The 18844-nt window shown below is 42.9% G+C and overlaps 2 protein-coding genes across 2 annotated transcripts in view; one reads left to right on the forward strand and one right to left on the reverse strand.

The window, feature by feature from the left end:
• The window catches only part of PRKCH (protein kinase C eta), a 420060-nt gene that overhangs the window by 139655 nt on the left and 261561 nt on the right, over positions 1 to 18844 (forward strand). The window lies entirely within an intron of this gene.
• On the reverse strand, positions 5968 to 10026 carry TMEM30B (transmembrane protein 30B). Its single transcript, XM_025391617.1, has one exon. It carries the CDS (start codon positions 9387 to 9389, stop codon positions 8334 to 8336), a length of 1056 nt encoding a protein of 351 aa, XP_025247402.1. The 5' UTR covers positions 9390 to 10026; the 3' UTR covers positions 5968 to 8333.

Genomic DNA, 18844 nt, shown 5'->3' on the forward strand with positions numbered 1-18844 from the left:
GTCAAGTGAAATCCCCCTCCACCTTCTCACACCTTCAACTCCAGTTCTTTTTCAGGGCTGTCTTGACTATTCTTGTTCCTTCACAGATTTAGTCTTAACATTCATGATTAATCATTATTTGCATAAAAACTAAAAGAAAATCAGAGGATGAGAAGTTGACTCCTTTAGCGAGCATCTCAGTCGCCCAATCTGGTTTAAATTCTGGCTCTCCTGACTACCTGTGCTGCCTTAGACTAGTAATTTAACCTCTCTGAAGTTGGCTTCCTCATCTGTGAAATGCAGTTAATATTAGTACCTACTTCATAGGATTGTTGTGAGGAATACAATGTGATAGGCAAAGCACTTAGAACATTGCCTGGAAAGTGCTCAACAAATGGCAGCTATTTGTTTTGTCATTGCTGACTTGAATAGCCAGGGAGCTTCTGAAGTCACATTGCCCTCAGCTGGAATCCTGGCTGTCCCCAACCAGCTGCATAACACTGGACCAATTTCTTTCTCTCTCCAAACCTCTGTTTCTGAATTTGCGTAATGGGGATAATATTAGGGGTGTTTAAAGATGACATGAGTAAACCAAGGGAAATCACTTAGTGTGATGTCTGGTAAGCTGTATGTGCTCAACAGAATTTTAAGTAGATTTCTTTCTTCTTCTTTTTTTTTTTGAGACAGAGTCTCAGTGTCTCCGTCTGTTAACCAGGCTAGTATGCAATGGCGTGGTCTAGGCTCACTGCAACCTCCACCTCCCAGGTTCAAGCGATTCTCCTGCTTCAGACTTCTGAGTAGCTGGGACTACAGGCATGCGCCACCACAGCCGGCTAGTTTTTGTATTTTTAGTTGAGACAGGGTTTCACCATGTCGGCCAGGCTGGTCTCGATCTTCTGACCTCAGGTGATCCACCCTCCTCGGCCTCCCAAAGTGCTGGGATTACAGGCATGAGCCATCACGCCTGGCCCATAGATTTCATTTTTAAAGTGAATTGCATCTTAAGGCTAAAAATGGTCTGCACCCTTGCTTCTGAGTATCTACAAAAACACTTGCCTGGGAGTCATTGAAAAAGAATGCTGGCAGTAACAAAAAGTTGATAAAATCACCTCTTGTGATCTTGCAACTTTTCTTTGTTTTCAGCTATCGGAGGTGCAGGGAGGAGAAACTGTTCCTTACTCAGCGCTGGATTCTCTTTCCTGGGTCCCTCCTCTGGTTCCACAGCCTGCTTTACTGGCTGAGGGCAGACAATGCAAAGCCATGTCTTAACTTGTTTTCCAGAATCAGAGGAAAGTTTAACATAACAAAATTTTATAGCTCCTGCCCAGTAACATATATTACTTAAAAAAAAAATACCTTTCCCTTATCATGCATTATTCTTTTACATGTACATTTTTCCTGACGTATTGAAGTAATATTCTGCGGTTTGCTATGAGTTGGAGGTTTATGGCCCTTCTGTGGCAGATCAGACCAAACATAATTCATTCATAGCTACTTAGTGCTCAGGGAAATAAACCCCTGAACTTAAATAACTATGGTGTGACCTCTGTAAAATATTATTTATGGCTTTAAAACTACTATTATGTAGATATCAAGATGTGCCAAATGTTATAAACCAAACACCAGCCAGCAAATGGGACAACTACGATTCCATTTATTTTCTTCCTTCCTTTCTGGGTATTTCTCTGCAAATACTACTTTCATTTAAATGGATTCTGGGGTAATTACCTGGCAGGGGAAAGCAATGTTTATTTACATTTTATTATAGAATATTACAGTAAGTAAAAAATTCTCTTTCACAAAGAAGCACCACAAAAATGTGAACATTCATTAACATACTGGAGTTTAATAGGAAAGATATTGATTACTTTTGAGCATAAAGTAACTATCCTCACTATCAATGAACTAATGTAACCCATCTGCTATTCATTTCTGCAAATTAATTTATGTAGGAAAACCTGACTGTATGTTTAAGTTATCCAGATGGAATACGCTGAGCATTTCCATGCTGTTAAGAATATATGTGCATTCTCAGCTCTCTTTAAGATTTTCAATGTTTAGAGTGCCATCTCTGCATCTTACATTATTAGATGCAGCTCTGCATCCAATAATTTCCTGAATTATTTTCTATGCATTCATCTATATTGTAAGAAATAAAATGTTCAGTGGTAAGAAAGTAGTGGAGTCATTGGTTTCCTAGTTGTCATTCAACACATGTTTGAGGACCCATCATGTGCTCGTTATGGTACTTGGCACTGGCAATAATAAGGATGAATGAGAAAAAAATTATCAGCTCTCGTGGGACTAGCAGCCTGAATATGGAGATAGATAAATGAATAATCAGCTTCTAGGCACATGGCAAATGCTCCAGAAAGAAATGGAGTGAGTACCAAGAGAGGACTAGCATAAGGACAGGGTGTGGGAGAGGCAAAGAAGACTTGCAAAGAACTTCACAGAGGATGAAAATACGGAGTCAAGTCTTAAGGAAGAATGAATGAGTAGATTCTGGTGGTCAGGTGGAGGAGCAAGACCAGCATAAGCAAAGACACAGAGGTTAGGGCCTCTTCAAATCATTCAATATGGCTGGAATTCGGTGGGGTGTTGGAGGAAAAGTGGATGAAGACTTAGAACGAGGCCAACCATGAAGGTGTGTATGTCCTGCTGAGGAGTTTACTTTCTCCTGTAGGCTGTAGGTAGACATGAGCGATTTTGCATTGAGGGGTAACATGATGAGACTTGTTTTGTGTAGCTCATTGTGGCTGTGATGTGGAAAATAAACTGGAGCCCGGGAAGGAGGCTTCTCCAACTTTCAGAAGAAAAATAGCAAAGCCCTGGGCCAGGGAAGTGATAAGAGAATTGACTGAAAGTGCATTTGGAATATAGAAGCAACAGGATCTGATAACTAGGTTGATTCTAAGAGGAAACAGAAAGGAAGAAGTCAGGGAGGCAATTCAGGGGTCCTTGAGTGGATACAGGAGTCATTTTCAGCATCTGATGCTATTCTTGGAAGGATGGGTTTGGAGAAGTGGCCGATGAAGTTAGTATGGCCCACACAGAAGTTTTGGTACCTATAGGGAGGGCATTCAGATGTGTTCAAGAGGTTTTTGGAAATGTGAGTTTGGAAAGAAGTTAGGGTTGGAGACAGAGATTATGCCACTTATATGTATGATGTTCAGTAATGTTCTTAAAGACACATGAAAGGGAATATATGAGCTAATTAGCTCATCTAAGTAAAACTTAAGACCACAATTCAGTTGTTTGTAAACTACATTGAAATAACAGATAAGCCTTCATCCTTCAAGACCTGTAGGAAAAAACAAAAAGAGTAGAAACTGTTTTACATGCTGTCACTTAGCATGAATAGGAAATGTTTCCTTTCCCATTTTGGATTCTTTAACAAAAATTGGAGATGTCTTTTACTTATTAAAATAACAAGAATTAATCAGGTCTTCCTTTGAAAATACTCATAGTCCATTCCAATGATTGTCATTGCCTCATCCAGAAGTTACGCTTCCTATTTTTTTTAGAACATTACTTACTTTTATAGAGTTCTGTACAAAACTGAGCAAAATATAAAGGAATGTATTTCTACCTCATTGGTCTTGATGACTTTCTAACACTTCATGCATTTTGATGGATAAGATTAATGAGACCACGTAGTGTTAAGCACCTCGGACTTTCAGAACAAAGGCCTTTTAGAATAACAAAGTATCATTATTAATGACACATCATTTACAGTTTTCATCGGTAATGTAAGGTTTCAGCCACTATGATAGGAACTTAGTTAAGAGCTCAATGTAGAGGGCAAGGCTATTAGCTAAGGTTCTTGACAGTAATACCTTTTGCTTCTAAAGAAAAAGATAAATCACACTCAAATTGATCAAAAAGACAAGCCAAGGGGTTCAGAAAGAGGTGAGCCACCATTCGCTTACTAAATTTTTAAAGGCCTTGTCATCAATGAGTCCTGATGGTGAGCCCTGCCCTCATCATGGGTTTCCTTTGCTGCCAATCCCTTGCCTTCTAGGTATCCTGCTTCTCCAGAAAAATGCCTCATGCTTCAGACCTCATCTTTCCCTTTATTCTCCTCTCCTGTCTCCCTACAACCCCCAAAGTTTATGTTGGGTTTCATTGCCACAGGATTTTTCTCTGTCCTAAGTGAACTTGGACAACAAAGTACATTAAATAAAGGAATGCTGGTGTGCTCTGGTAACCTAATTGACATGAGTACCGCTAATGACGGCAATCTTAATGCAAGGTGGCAAAGCAGTGGGGACACATTTTTTCCTGAATACGCGTTGTCAGTGTATTGTATTGCTAACAATCAGGTAAATAATGGAGGATGCCTGTGTACATAGCATCAACACTATTAGAAAAATTGGCAAATTCCTGACGAACTGCTGCTCTGATGTAAGAATCTCTTTGGGACCTTAATATACTTCAGGCTCATGAAGACCTTCTTAATGACTCTTTTAAAACTACTCTGTTTTGGTTGGAGGAGACTTAAGAGACATTCTCTTGGGGAAAAAAGTTAAAGTTAATTTTTTTTAAAAAATTGCCATCTAAAGTCAGCCAGCTCTGTTTTAGGTAGAGAGAAAAAAGTCTGGTACACAAAGAAATGTCCAATAAAAATAACAGAAGAGGGAATTTTTTTTTTTTTTTTTTTAAGACAGAGTCTCACTCTGTCACCCAGGCTGGAGTGCAGTGGCATGATCTCGGCTTACTGCAACCTCTGGCTCTCAGGTTCAAGCAATTCTCCTGCCTCACCCTCCTGAGTAGCAGTCACTACAGGCGCCCACCACCACGCCTGGCTGATTTTTGTATTTTTAGTAGAGGCGGGGTTTTACCATGTTGGCCAGGCTGGTCTCGAACTCCTGACCTCAACTGATCCATCCACCTCGGCCTCCCAAAGTGCTGGGATTACAGGCATGAGCCACCACGCCTGGCCGGGAATTTACTTTTTAATTATGTATATGCCCTTGGACTTCTTATATCCAAGGGCATATAGGGAACTAGTTGATGACCTTGCAGCTCTACCAGCAGCTCTGAGAGTTAACTCAAGATTGTTGAGATCTCCCATGACAGGAAGACGGCAACAGATTTTAAGTAAGGTAGAAAGGGTTTTGATTATATATTATGAAGTGGTATTTGCTCTAAAGGAAATTCCAGACTTTTAGTCTGTCTCTGAATTTTAATAATTACATAGGCCAGGTTTGGTGGCTCACACCTGTAATCTCAGTACTTTGGGAGGCCAAGGAGGGCAGATCATTTGAGGTCAGAAGTTCAAGACCAGCCTGACCAACATGGTGAAACCCCATCTCTACTAAAAGTACAAAAAAATTAGCTGGGCATAGTGGTGTGTACCTGTAATCTCAGCTATTTGGGAGGCTGAGACATGAGAATCTCTTGAACCCGGGAAACGGAGGTTGCAGTCAGCCAAGGTCACATTATAGCACTCCAGCCTGGGCAACACAGTGAGACTCTGTCTCAAAAATAATAACAATAATGATTTTATACTGAGCAAATTGGTTAGTTGATTTGATTGTGGAGATACCCGGAAAACCTTTCGTGTCATATTACTGTTTTAATTTTTTTAACCATCTGAGGAAATACAGTGACATATTACTGTTTTAGGAGCTCTCACCAATTACTTTACTTTCTCTTTTGTGCTTTTATTTTACAAAGTTAGGTCAAAGCTCATTTCCAGTCCAATTGTTGAGGTTCACTCTTTTCTATCTCACTTCCCGAAGATACCTCCAGCCAGGGAACATTTACTGGGCAACAAGGGAATTCAGGCCAACAAGAAGCCTGAGACACCAGACAAAAGGCTACAGCACAAGGGATCATTGCAGGAAAATGTATCCCACTTCAGTTTTAAAGTTTCTGCTGCTTTGAAGTCCAAAATATCCAATAAATAATTGCAATTTATAATTCAAGTAAAATGCAGAAGACTACTATGATCACATTCTTTAATAACTTTTAACACTACAAAAAAATTTTAAATTGACATTTATTAAATTCAAACAGTATTTGAGGACTATCTAGTTTATATACATGTTGAGGTTGATAAAGTTCAAATTCTGTTTTAGGAAGTCAACAATGAATTGAGTTCATTTTAACTGAAGGTTATTATAAAAGATAGTTTTCTTGCTGCAGTGTAAATCAGCTATTAAGAAATTAGCAAAGTGGCTAGTGCTGTTTGTGCCTTTAAGATCATAGTTCAAAAGAATCAAGCAAAGTCGATAACAAAGGTAAGACAAACATAACCTTTATTCTCTCTCAAAAACCCGGAGAACAGGGCCTGGAACCACATTCATTAATTTAATCAGAATCAGAATACTTTAACTTTCATAGCCTCATTTAACATTTTATAGCAATATACTGATCATTCTAAAAATAACAAAATACATGTTGCTCTCAGCTACATAGTAAAAAATGTAGTAAATTCTCCTACCCAAAATAGAGGAGGGCTGGGCTAGTGAGCTGCTCAAACATTTGTAACAAATAAAAATTTCTCTATGTACATATAATGATCATATTTTCATAGCCTAAAATCACCATACAAAATCTAATAATAAAATTGTGTCATGTTCAGGAGTTGGGAGGCCAACACATTGAATTAACAAAGTGTTTTTGGTATATGCAAATAATGGGATAGAATATCTTGACTCTGGATTGTCCCAGAAGTTCTAAGGCAGATGTCAATGACATGCACATTGTTCATTGTTCAGTAATTTTCAAAGACTAGAATAAACTATGTAAACTATTCAATACAATTCAATATTACTTAACTGCTAAAAAAAAATACTTCAAGGTCTTGCACTGCCTTAAGTGAATGAGTATAATCAAATTAATAATTGGAAAATAGCTTAATAGCAGGCACTGAAGAATTCTGACAAATACCAAATAACTGTTTGCGTTTACAAATAAACTGGTAAGATGATATCACAAAGGGGTTTTTTTTAAAGTTATTTTGCCATACAAGGTTTTTAAAAAATAAAACGATTGCTTCTTAGAATAACTTTAAACATATTGATTGATGTTAGTCAATCAAAATCAATTGAATGATTTTAGTTGAGTTTTAACGTCATCTCAAAGGTTCAAATAATCTTAAGATTCTAGTTTACATAAAAGACTATATATGCCTTAGCACTGATTCAAATATGATTACTAGGAATCAACAGATTTCATTTGAAAAGATAAATTTTTTTCCAGATACAAGGGAAAAGGTATGAAGCCCTTTCTAAACACACACACACACACACACACACGCACACTAAATGATAAAGAAGATTGAGCTAGGAGACATAGATGTGACTTTAGGGAACTTACTTTCCCTCGAAGATCTCTTCCAGCTGTCTGATTCTACGTTAAAGCATTTCCTCTGAACTGTACAAACTGGCCTCACATTTTCGAGTTTCTACACAGTACCTGGCAAAGTTTGCCTGTTTGCTTTTATACCAAAATACTAAAATATTAAATGAATAACATAAACCCTGTCCTACAACTCTGTATGCCAACTAGTTTCCCCGAGATAGTGATTTTTTAAAAATTCATTCCACAAGTCATCAAGAGCTTCCTACGTTCAAGGCAGAGTGCCAGACCAAACCTGGAACATCATGGTTGTCACTGCCCCTGGGAACAAATTACTATCCAAAAAAGTGAACTCAGTTGACTGCTTCAGGCCCAACCTGGTTCAGGGTCGTGATTCCCAAATTTGAGGGAGTATGGGACTCTCCAGAGGAGTTTGTTAAAACACAGCTTCGAGGGTCTCATCCCAGCCTTACTGTGACTGAATCTCTGGTTGGTGTCTCCTAATCTACCTGCATATTTAACAAGCATGTTCTCCCTCACGCTTCCACATCTCTGCAGGTAATTTGTGGGCCTCACTCTCCATTCCAACCCACTCCCCTCACCAAAGAAAAGAAAACCACAGTATTGTAGTGGCAAAAGCTCTAGACTCAAGAGTCAGGAGTCACTTGCAGCTGCCTGATCTTAGTTACTTCACATTGCTAGGTCTCTCAATCTCTTCCTCTGATAGGGGTTGAACAGGAGTCTCCATAGGGATCCCTTCCATTCTCAAACTTGAAGAACCTCACGTGGCAACTCGGTGTCGTGAAGGAGGTGGGAAGAGTTTGCAATGATGTTTCACTCTGCAGTCAACATCCCTCCCCGTGGCAAGACAGTCTAGCGAGCCCCCCAAGAGCAAGGGGGTAATTCCCTTCTCTGATCCCCTCATTCACAAAGGGAGGAAAAGCGAGGAGAGGTTGGAATTGGGCCAGGGGCGAGGAGGAGATGCCAGAAGAAGCTCGAAAGAGTTTTGGCAAGAAGCAGGAAGGATCCCTGGAAAGCTGGAATCACTCCTCGTCGTCGTCGTCCTGGTCCTGGTAGCGAATGTAGACGATCAGCATGACAAAGCCGGTGAGGATGCAGAGGGAGCCGACGACCAGGTAGGCGATGCCGAGGAAGGGGTTCTTGCCACCCATCCACGAGATGCTGCTGAAGATGAGGAGCTTGTGGCCGCCGAACGCGCGCACCGGGTAGTTGTAGGTGATGTTGACGCGGTAGGCGCCCCGCGGCAGCCCGGCCGAATAGTTGCCCTGGCGGATGCGCGCATACAGCTTGCGGAACGTGGGCAGCGCCGCCGTGCGCATCCACACCACGAAGTCCTGGTTGATGAAACCGGTGTTGTTGGGGTCCGGGCTGAGCTCGTAGACCGGCCGGCGCCAGTTGGGCGGGGGCGCCGTGCCCTGGAAGGCCAGCGCCAGGCTGCCGTTGACCAGCGGCGGGTTGCGGAACTTGACGTGGTAGTCGGTCCACCAGGCGATGCCGGAGCGGTCGAGCGGCACCTCGACGTAGAGCCCGCCTGGCAGGCGCTGGTGCCAAAGCGAGAAGGAGTCGTTGAAGAGACTGTTGGCGATGGCGCCGCAGGGCGCGATGGGCAGGCCGGCCGCGCTGAGCTGGTAGGGGGCGCACTCGTTGACCGGGTGGCGCAGCGCGCTGGGCAGCCCGCTCAGCTGCTCGTCGTCGCGGGACACGCCGTAGCGCCGGTTGTTCTGGTAGAAGTTGGTCAGCTCGTAGTAGAGGTACACGGGGCCCTGGAAGAGCTCGGGCAGCGAGAAGTTCCAGGCGCACGAGCAGGGGGGCGGCGGCGCGCGGCCCTGGTCAGCCGCGGCGCACACCGAGCAGTTGCCGGTGCCCGAGTCGCCGGTGTAGTCGTACTCCAGCTCCTTGATGCCGTTGGAGGAGTAGTAGAGGCCCAGGCCCAGGCCAATGAAGGCCAGGCCCGCGCAGAAGAAGAGCGGCAGCGCGATGCTGGCCGACAGCAGCGGCTGCCAGGCTGGGAGGCGCTGCTGCGTGAAGGCGGTGTTGTCGGGCTGGTGGGCGCCCCGGGCCGTGGCGCTCCAGGTCATGGCGGCCGTGCGGGGACCGACGCGTGGGCTGACCGAGGGGGGCCCCGCCGCGCGAGCCTGGGGACTGCTCGCGGGTGGGTTTCCAGCCGGCTCAGGTGGGTTTTTGCCCGGGCCCCGCCTCTGCCTCCCTCACAGGTGAGTTTAGTTCCAGGCCCTACAAGCAGTGCCCACACCCCCCAGTTCCGCCTCCGCCCAGGTGCGCTCCACCTTCGCGGGTCACCGGGAGCCGCACCTCGCTCGCCCCTTCCGAGGTGAGCAGGTGGGTGTTTTTTACCTCACCTGGTAGACTCAGTCTCGCCTTTCCTCTCAGTCCGGGTCATGGGACTCCAGCTCCTCCTCTCCAAGGTGAGTGGCGGCCCCGGACTGCCTCTGAGTGGCTCATACCTGGCTCAGGTACCACCTTCTCTTTCGCCTTCCAAGTGACTGGATTTCCTGGGCCAGTCTCCCGAAATCAAAAGGCGCTCCGGCCTCCTCTGCTGAGGGCTTGCACCATGGTCCGGGAGGCCTGAAGATTTCAGGTTGTTAATCCCCTGTTATTTGCGGGGAAAAGGTGACTCTAGACCATTTTGTCTTTTAGGTTAGCTTCAGAAAACCCTTTCGCCCAGCTTTCAGTCTCAAGTTGGGAGTGTCCGGGGAATTACGTTGTGATAAATCTGTTTCGAATTCAACGCCTGTGTTCAAATTTTAGCTTTTTTTTTTTTTTTTTTTTTTTAAGGGAAAATGATTTTCTGGCCAGATCACCCAGTCTGGCTGTATAACTAGGAAATGTGGAAAGTTCTCTAAAAATAAAATGATCCTTAAAAATAATCAAAGGCTGGAGAGGTTCAGAGCCTTTAAATAACTCTCTAGCTGGTGGAGAAACCAAGAAAGGAAGAAATGTGCTGGACTACATGTGATTTTGTTTTCTTTTCAGATTATTTGCCTGACTAGAGAAAGGCCCAGTCCAAGGTCCCAGGAGACCTAGCTGCTATCCACAAAGAAATCTGGAGTGTCTGGCCTAAGGAGGTGAACTACAAGAATTTATAGGATTTATTATAAAAAGAACTCAAATTAGCTCCCTAGGTTGTGTGGGATTCTGGCTTGCTTTTTTTAAAATCTAGGTTGGTATAACATATACCAAGGGGGTATTGGGACATTCTGATTTCTTACTAAATCTTCCCTAGGTATTGTGTTCTTGCTTCTCCTCCAGCTTGTAAAATGCAAGTAATACAAGTGTTTTCTCTATTACACTACACCTAGCATAATATAGTGTATTCAGGAGTCATTCAAAACCCACTGAAACTTGGAAAGTTAAAATCCGTATTAAATTGAACAGAGGAATTTTGTTAGCATCTTCCAGGTATTCAGTCCTATGCTAATTAGACAAAAAAGGACCTTTGACCTCAAGGCATTTGCAGTCTGATAGGGGACATATTAGGAGTAAGAAGCAAAATAGCCAATAATATCTATTTATCATAGGGTGTGATTAAGTATCAAATTGCACTCTATAAGTCACACTAAAATTAAAAAGTAATATTGTTTTAATACTGGAACATTGATTCCATGTTGTTAAATGAATGCAAGTTGGAAACTTTAGGTATTAGAGAAGACTGAGTCACTTGAATTTCAATTCCCTCACTTCTTATCATACCCCAAGAGAGGAAGTTCCAAAATTCTCAACAAGTTCCCATAGTGTGATTCAGTCTCCATTCACCATTTTTTTCGATAAAGAATAAATAGTTCTTTGTATCATTATGGTTGAGTTCCACCCACCCCTGTATCATTGAATCACTAGTCCACAAAACTAGCCTCTAGGAAGGAATTCAGTTTTCACAACTTTAGTAGAATTTTTTTTTTTTTTTGAGAGAGAGAGTTGTCTCCCTCAGTTGTCCAGGCTTGTCTCAAACTCTTGAGCCCAAGAGATCCTTCTGCCTCAGCTTCCCAAATTGTTGGGATCATAGGTGTGAGCCATCACACCAAGCCTATCTGGTAAATCTTAAGTCTTTTTCTAGTAGATCACCACCACACCCTAAAAGTGCAAGCCCCATTCTTGAGCTCAGAGCCTTTCCTCCTTTTCTCCTATCCTTGGATGACCTAAAGGTACTAGTTTATTCATTCCGTGACAGATTTTCAAAGTCAAAAGAGAATGTTTAAAGACAAGGAATGGTCAACAGAGTTAAACACAGCTGAGGGTTCAAGTGAGATAAATGAAAAGGAACTATGGGGTTTGACTTTTGTGGGAACACTTTGGGTGGTTTGTGTGGCAGGAATCAAGTTATCATCAGGTGCAGGGAAGGGGAAGTAGATAGCAAGATAGGAAGACACTCTTTTTTTTTTTTTTTTTTTTTTTAGAGATGAGGTCTTGCTGGGCATGGTGGCTCGCCTATAATTCCAGCACTTCGGGAGGCCAAGGCAGGAGGATCACTTGAGCCCAGCAGTTTGAGACTAGCCTGGGCAATATAAGGAGATGTTGTCTCTACAAAAAATTTAAAAAATGATCTGGGTGTGGTGGCATGTGCCTGAGGCCCCAGCTACTCAAGAGGCTGAGGTGGGAGGATCGCTTTAACCAGGGATGTCAAGGCTGCAGTGAGTTCTGATTGCACCACTGTACTCCAGCCTGGACAACAGAACAAGACCCTGTCTCAAAAAAAAAAAAAAGAGACTGAGATTCAAAAGGAGAAAGCCCATTTTTAGAAATCTGTGGAAAGGGAAGGAGAAAGGCAAGTGATAACTGTCTAGAAGAGCATGTATCCTAAAGGAAAGGCTTCTTTTATAGAGGTCAGAGAAGTGTTTATTCTGAGAGAAAAAGATAATCGTGCAGATGAGGATGAAAAGAGGGGTGGCAAGCTCAGTGATGGTTCAAAGGCAGGAGCAGGCTGGAGATGCTGATCCACCAGCCAGACCCACTGGTTTCAGATAACAGGTGCAGGGTTATCTCACCTCTGAAACGAGAGGGCAGGGTGATAAAAATGCCCTCTGCAGAATGCAGCTGGGCATTGGGCTCCTGCACCTCAGGCTGGGAGAAAGAAATGACTGAGTGTGACCAGCATATGGTGGTTTTCAGGGCAGATGAATTTGAAAGATAAAAAATTCGAGGTATTGCAGTCCTTGTGGAGGGGTAGCTAAAGTGATGCACCTTAGTAGTTAATCTGAATGGCGAAGAAAATGAAACCAATCCTGTGGATCAAAAGAAAAAGAAGATACTGGTAGATTGGCAGTCCTAATGATGTTAATTGGCAAGTGCCGTGAAAACTGGGAGGAAAAAGTACTGGTATGAGATGGGGTGTTAAAGATCTTGAAGGTGAAGCTGTACCAAGGTCCACATATACACTATATTTCCCCTTCCAGCTCATAAGTTCCGAGAGGTGGAAGACTGATACAGATATATGTTGTCACGTTCCTCAGAGTTCACTATGTAAGGAAGGTTCAGATCTCATGTCTCTCATTTTATTACACATGTTGTGATGTATTAAAGGACACTTGGATCATGTAAACTCTTTAATACCAGTAAAATAAGAAACAAGTTCACTCTAAACAATTCTTTTTTTTGTATCAGTATTATTAAGAACTCAAAGGAAAAGAAAAAAGGCATTTCTAGTCCAAATACTGCTAAAATTACTTCATTTTTTTTCATTTTATCTCCCAGACTTTATCCATGTAAATATGTAATTTTTAATAGGTTGTAATTAAGATATATACACAATTATTCTAGTTGTCAAATTACCTCATTTTGGAATGAGATGAAGATTGAAATAAATATTTTCTATGTTCCTTAATGGTGCCATAATTCATAGGTCTATCATATTTAACTGTTGTTGGACATGTAGGTTATATCCAGTTTTTCAGTATTCCAAAGAATATGATAGTGACCATCTTTTTTACATATAACACTTTTTTAAAAAAACTTTGTGTCTCCCTTTCCCCCTAACGTTTTCTTTCAGATTTTTTTCTTTAGGATAAATTTCTAAAAGTAGGAAAGGGACTTAAAGGTCAAACTCTTTAAAAATACATATTGCTAGAGTCATATTTACACTGCCACACCAATGTATATACTTTGATACTTTCACTAAAAATTTGCCAACAAAACGAAGAGCTAACCACAGAATATATTTAGTCTATGCCAATAAACTCTCAGATATTAGGAGAATAGTATAGGATAGGGGAAAGAATGCTGGCCCAACCTTAAGGAAGTTCAGATTCTACCCTGAAAGTTCCTTAGGATATAACTATGTGACCTTGGTCAATTTGCTTAACTTCTCTGTTCTCATAATTGCTTATCAGCAATCATATCTGCAAAATAAGATTGTTAGTGTGTCTTTTTTTAAGCAAAGATTTTTGTTCCTCGTCTTCCTTACAATGACTCACTGAATAATAGCTATCATTTATTGAGTGCCCTCTGTGAGCCAGAGCTTAGAGTCACTGTGTAAGCATGTCATGTACATTGTCCTGTCTAATTCATACACAAATGGGGGCATTCGGTACAATTATCATACTCAATGAACTGATGCAAAACTAAGATTAAAGCCAGTGCAATGGAGGCTGCCTGAGTTCTCATAGTTGTAATGGGGAGATGAGGGATTCAAAGGTCAGCTTAATTCCAACGTCCTGCATCTTCAACCACGCTACACTGTAAGGCCTTGGCATATTTCCTTCTCAAAAAACCCCAAAAATGTTAACCTTGAACCAGTGTTTATTGTTGCAGATCTTCTCTTAACACCCCAAAGATAAGCAAATTCTGTTCCATTTACACAGAGTCCCAGGAACAGCTGAGTTGCTTGTATTTTTGTTTTTACAAAAGCTTTTGTTTTAAAGCCAACTTTTGTTTAGCATGCTCATTTCTCTTGCTAAAATAAAAATAACTTCACTTGTCTGGCTGTTCTCAGTTTTTGCATTTAGTTCATTTAATTCATGACTATTTGTCTTACTGTAACAGAACCTGGGATTTTAATTGGCATTCCCTTATATAGGTTTATACTGCTCAAGATTGTTGCCTATTACTCTGCCCATGGGGCAGCTTTTATTTAAAAAGAATCAAATTAAATTGCTTCATAAAATTACAGCATGTGCTCAGAAAAGTTTTAAAAAAATTCAGTGTGCCTGGACTTCATTTTTTATTAAGAACTGCATTCAGCAGGCTTCCTGTTTCAAAAGTTATGGAGTGGTACCCCCTAGTGGAAGATGCAGAGAAACTTTAGTTAACTAGCACTGTAAGCTCCAGAGGCACAAAAGACAGAAGCGAATTCTCTCCACTCCCTGCGGCGGTGTGTTGGTTCTTTGTCACTAACTTACTGCAGAACAGTGGTCAAGGAGAGGGTGAACTCACACCTGTAATCCCAGCACTTTGGGAGGCTGAGGCAGGTAGATCACCTGAGATCGGGAATTCGAGACCAGTCTGACCAACATGGAGAAACTCCATCTCTACCAAAAATACAAAATTAGCCGGGCGTGGTGGCACATGCCTGTAATCCCAGCTACTCGGGAGGCTGAGGCAGGAGAATCGCTTGAACCCGGGAGGCAGAGGTTGCGGGGAGCCGAGATCGTGTCATTGCCCTCCAGCCTGGGTGACAAGAGCAAAACTCCATATCAAAAAAAAAAGGGGGGGGCGAACTGTGAGCACAGTTGGGTGGGTTGAGTTGAGTTGCAGGGGGCAGTATAAAGTGAAAAATGGGACTGAGATGGGTAACAAGGTCTTAAACAGCAGAGGCATTAGGTATGGGATGGCCAGATTAAAAGACAGTTGGCAGGGTGCAGTGACTCACACCTGTAATCCCAGCACTTTGGGAGGCCAAGGCAGGTGGATCACTTGAGTCAGGAGTTAGAGACCAGCCTGGCCAATATGGAGAAACCCTGTCTCTACTAAAAATACAAAAATTAGCCAGGCGTGGTGGCATGCACCTGTGATCCCAGCTACTCGGGAAGCTGAGGCAGGAGAATCGCTTGGACCCGGGAAGCAGAGGTTGCAATGAGCTGAGATCACATCACTGCACTTCAGCCTGGGCAACAGTGCAAGACTCCATCTCAAAAAAAAAAAAAAAAAAAAAGGAAAAAAAAAAAAAAAAAAAAAAAAAGAAAAGAAAAAAAAAAAAAAGGATAAACCAGCAAGGATAGGGTTGGACTTGAATTTCGTGGGTAGAGTTTGGCTGTAGGGGTTGTGCTTGGTGAGTTGGCAGGAGAGCAACACCAGAATAGGCAGAGGACAAGTTAGGTGACAGAATTGAGATAGAGGGAAAGGAAGAGCTCCATACTGGTAAGAAGAGAGGGGTTGACTCAAAAGTGAATTAGGACCACGCCCAATGGCTCACACCTGTAATCCTAGCACTTTGAGAGGCCAAGGCAGGCAGGTCACTTGAGGCCAGGAGTTTGAGACCAGCCTGGCCAACATAGTGAGACTCCATCTCTACTAAAAATACAAAATTACCTAGGCATGGTAGTGCACACCTGTAATCCCAGCTACTCGGGAAGCCGAGGCATGAGAATTGCTTGAACCTGGGAGGTGGAGGTTGTAGTGAGCTGAGATCGTGCCATTGCATTCCAGCCTGGGCGACAGAGTGAGATTCTGTCTCAAGGAAAAAAAAAAAAAAAAGAGAAACTGAATTAGACTGCCCAGTGTGGCCAGTGAGAAGGGTTTATATCCAAAGTGAGGACTGGAAGAGGGAGGGGGACACCATGACAGTGTCTTGGAGCCTGCCAATCTTTTGAGGCTAGAAGCCACCTCCTCTGCCATCCTCTGTCCCCAATGTAGTGAAACTCACTGGTTTGGGGAAGTCTTCACCTCAGCGACTTCAGACTGGCTTTATCCTCTGCATAGTGACTATATCTATTTGAAACTTTGGAAATTTCTTATTTATCAGGTAAATAATTAAACATTTCAAAAATTTCAGAAAGTTATCAGATTTTAAAATTGAATAAATATCTGTTGCTACATCAGAGCAAAGCCATATATAACAGCCATAAACTAGGAAGGGAGGGGTGACATCCTCTAGGAAAACCGAGGTGTCCAACAAAGACATGCTTAGATGTCCTTCCCTGTGTGAGATCATCAATAAGCCAAATATGCATGCTCTCTTTTTTTCATTTTTCCCCCAGAACCACCAGGAAAAATGAATAAATAAAAATTAAATTTTAATTTTTTGTAGAAAGAGAGTCTAGCTCTGTTGCCCAGGCTGGTCTTGAACTTCTGAGCTCAAGCGATCCTCCTGCCTCAGCCTCCCAAAGTGCTGGGATTACAGGCATGAGCTGCAGTGCCCAGCCTTAATAAACATACTTTCAATTCCATTACCTAGGTCACTGATTCAAAGGCAAAAACACCTCTTAGTCCAGCACCCTAGGAACCTATGTCATGTGCGCTGATCAATACTGACTCGTTAATATTCAATCTGGAGATCGTATACCCATGGAGGGTTGCAGGGGCCCCTGACTTTTTCTCTGAATGCTAACTCTGAATTCGTAATGGTTGTGTTTAAATTTTTAGTTTTCTTTCTGTAGGAAAAGTTCTGTGAGGATGGCTGCATTGTGTCACTTCTAAGCCAAAGTTTGGGAATCTTAATGGAACCAAGACTGTAGATGATACCAGGAAGTTCACTCAGAGCAGGCTCTGATGTGATGATAGGAGTTCTGGGAGCCACTTACCTACTTCAGCTTGATATTTCATCTGGCGATTCTCTTTGACTTAGTCGGAAATTTCTGGGATGCAAGGAATGGAAACTTATTCAAGTCAGCTTTGATAAAGAGGTTGTTATTGTTTAGAGATGAGGGATGTCACAGAAGGAAGAATTGAAGGAAGCAGATCTGGCTGTCACAGGAGTAGAACGTCATCAGGCAGCTCCCTTCTCTCTGCATTGTCTGTTGCCTCTGCTTCTCTCTGCAGCTCAGGCAGGCCATCTTCAGCAAGGCTCTTGGTTTTTGCACCTCCAAAGTTTAGTTTCTATGGCTTTTGGTTGCCGCAGCTTTAACTCTGGCACCAGTGCTATATCACCTTACAGGTGATACAGGCATGAACCACCACACTCAGCCATTACTGGGTAAGCAAATTCCTTAATAAGAACATCTATAAACCCAAGTCATGTGTAAAGGAAAGGTACCAGCTTGATGAGGATCTAGATCCAAAGAGGACCAGTTCAGGGAACTAAGCATGTATAGGCTGGGCATAAAAATCTTGAGGTGAACATAGTAGCCATCTTCAGCATCCTTAAAAGGCAAGGAGTGATTTTATTCTGTATTATTCCAGAAAATGAACCTAGAATACATGAGGGTCATTACCAAGGAAACTGCCAAGGCCAGGTGCAGTGGCTCACACCTGTAATCCCAGGACTTTGGGAGGCCAAGGCAAAAGGATTGCTTGAGCATAGGAATTTGAGACCAGCCTGGGCAACATGGCAAAATCTTGTCTTTATAAAAAATACCAAAATTACTTAGGCATGGTGGCGTGTGCCTGTGGTCCCAGCTACTCGGGAGGCTGAGGTGGGAGGATCACTTGGGTCCAGGAGGTGGAGGCTGCAGCGAGCTATGATCATGCCACTGCACTCCAGCCTGGGTGACAGAGTGAGACACTGTCTCAAAAATAAAATAAGTATTAAGGGTGACTTTACACAATAGAACAACATACAAAAAATACTTCACAGCATAAGAGTGAAGGCAGAAGGAATATATTTTGTAAAATAGAATGGAGCTGAGTGAGAAGCTGGTTTGTGAAGCATCTGCCATGAAATCCTGTGGCCTTGCTGGTGGTTATCTGCAGGGCTGCCTCAAGTTTCCTGTGGCCAGAGAAGGGAAAGGATAAGTCATTGCATCTGTGAGAGAAAAGAAGCCATTAGCTCAGAACTTTAAAGATTTCTGCCTCAAAGAATAGGAAAAATGTGGCCAGGAACAGAGGCTCATGCCTGTAATCCCAGCACTTGGGGAGGCCGAGGCAGGCGGATCACAAGGTCAGTAGATCGAGACCAGCCTGTCCAATATGGTGAAACCTCGTCTCTACTAAAAATACAAAAGTTAGTTGGGCGTGGTTGCGGGCACCTGTAATCCCAGCTACTCAGAAGGCTGAGGCAGGAGAATTGCTTGAACCCAGGAAGCGGAGGTTGCAGTGAGCCGAGATTGCACCAGTGCACTACAGCCTGGGCGACAGAGCAAGACTCCATTTACAAATAAATAAATAAATAAGAAAAATATTTTCTGGGCCGGGCGCGGTGGCTCAAGCCTGTAATCCCAGCACTTTGGGAGGCCGAGATGGGCGGATCACGAGGTCAGGAGATCGAGACCATCCTGGCTAACACGGTGAAACTCCGTCTCTACTAAGAAATACAAAAAATAGCCGGGCGAGGCGGTGGGCGCCTGTAGTCCCAGCTACTCGGGAGGCTGAGGCTGGAGAATGGCGTGAACCCGGGAGGCGGAGCTTGCAGTGAGCTGAGATCCGGCCACTGCACTCCAGCCTGGGCTACAGAGCGAGACTCCGTCTCAAAAAAAAAAAAAAAAAAAAAAAA

The sequence above is a fragment of the Theropithecus gelada genome, chromosome 7b, assembly GCF_003255815.1.
Source record: "Theropithecus gelada isolate Dixy chromosome 7b, Tgel_1.0, whole genome shotgun sequence".
Taxonomy (NCBI): Eukaryota; Metazoa; Chordata; class Mammalia; order Primates; family Cercopithecidae; genus Theropithecus; species Theropithecus gelada.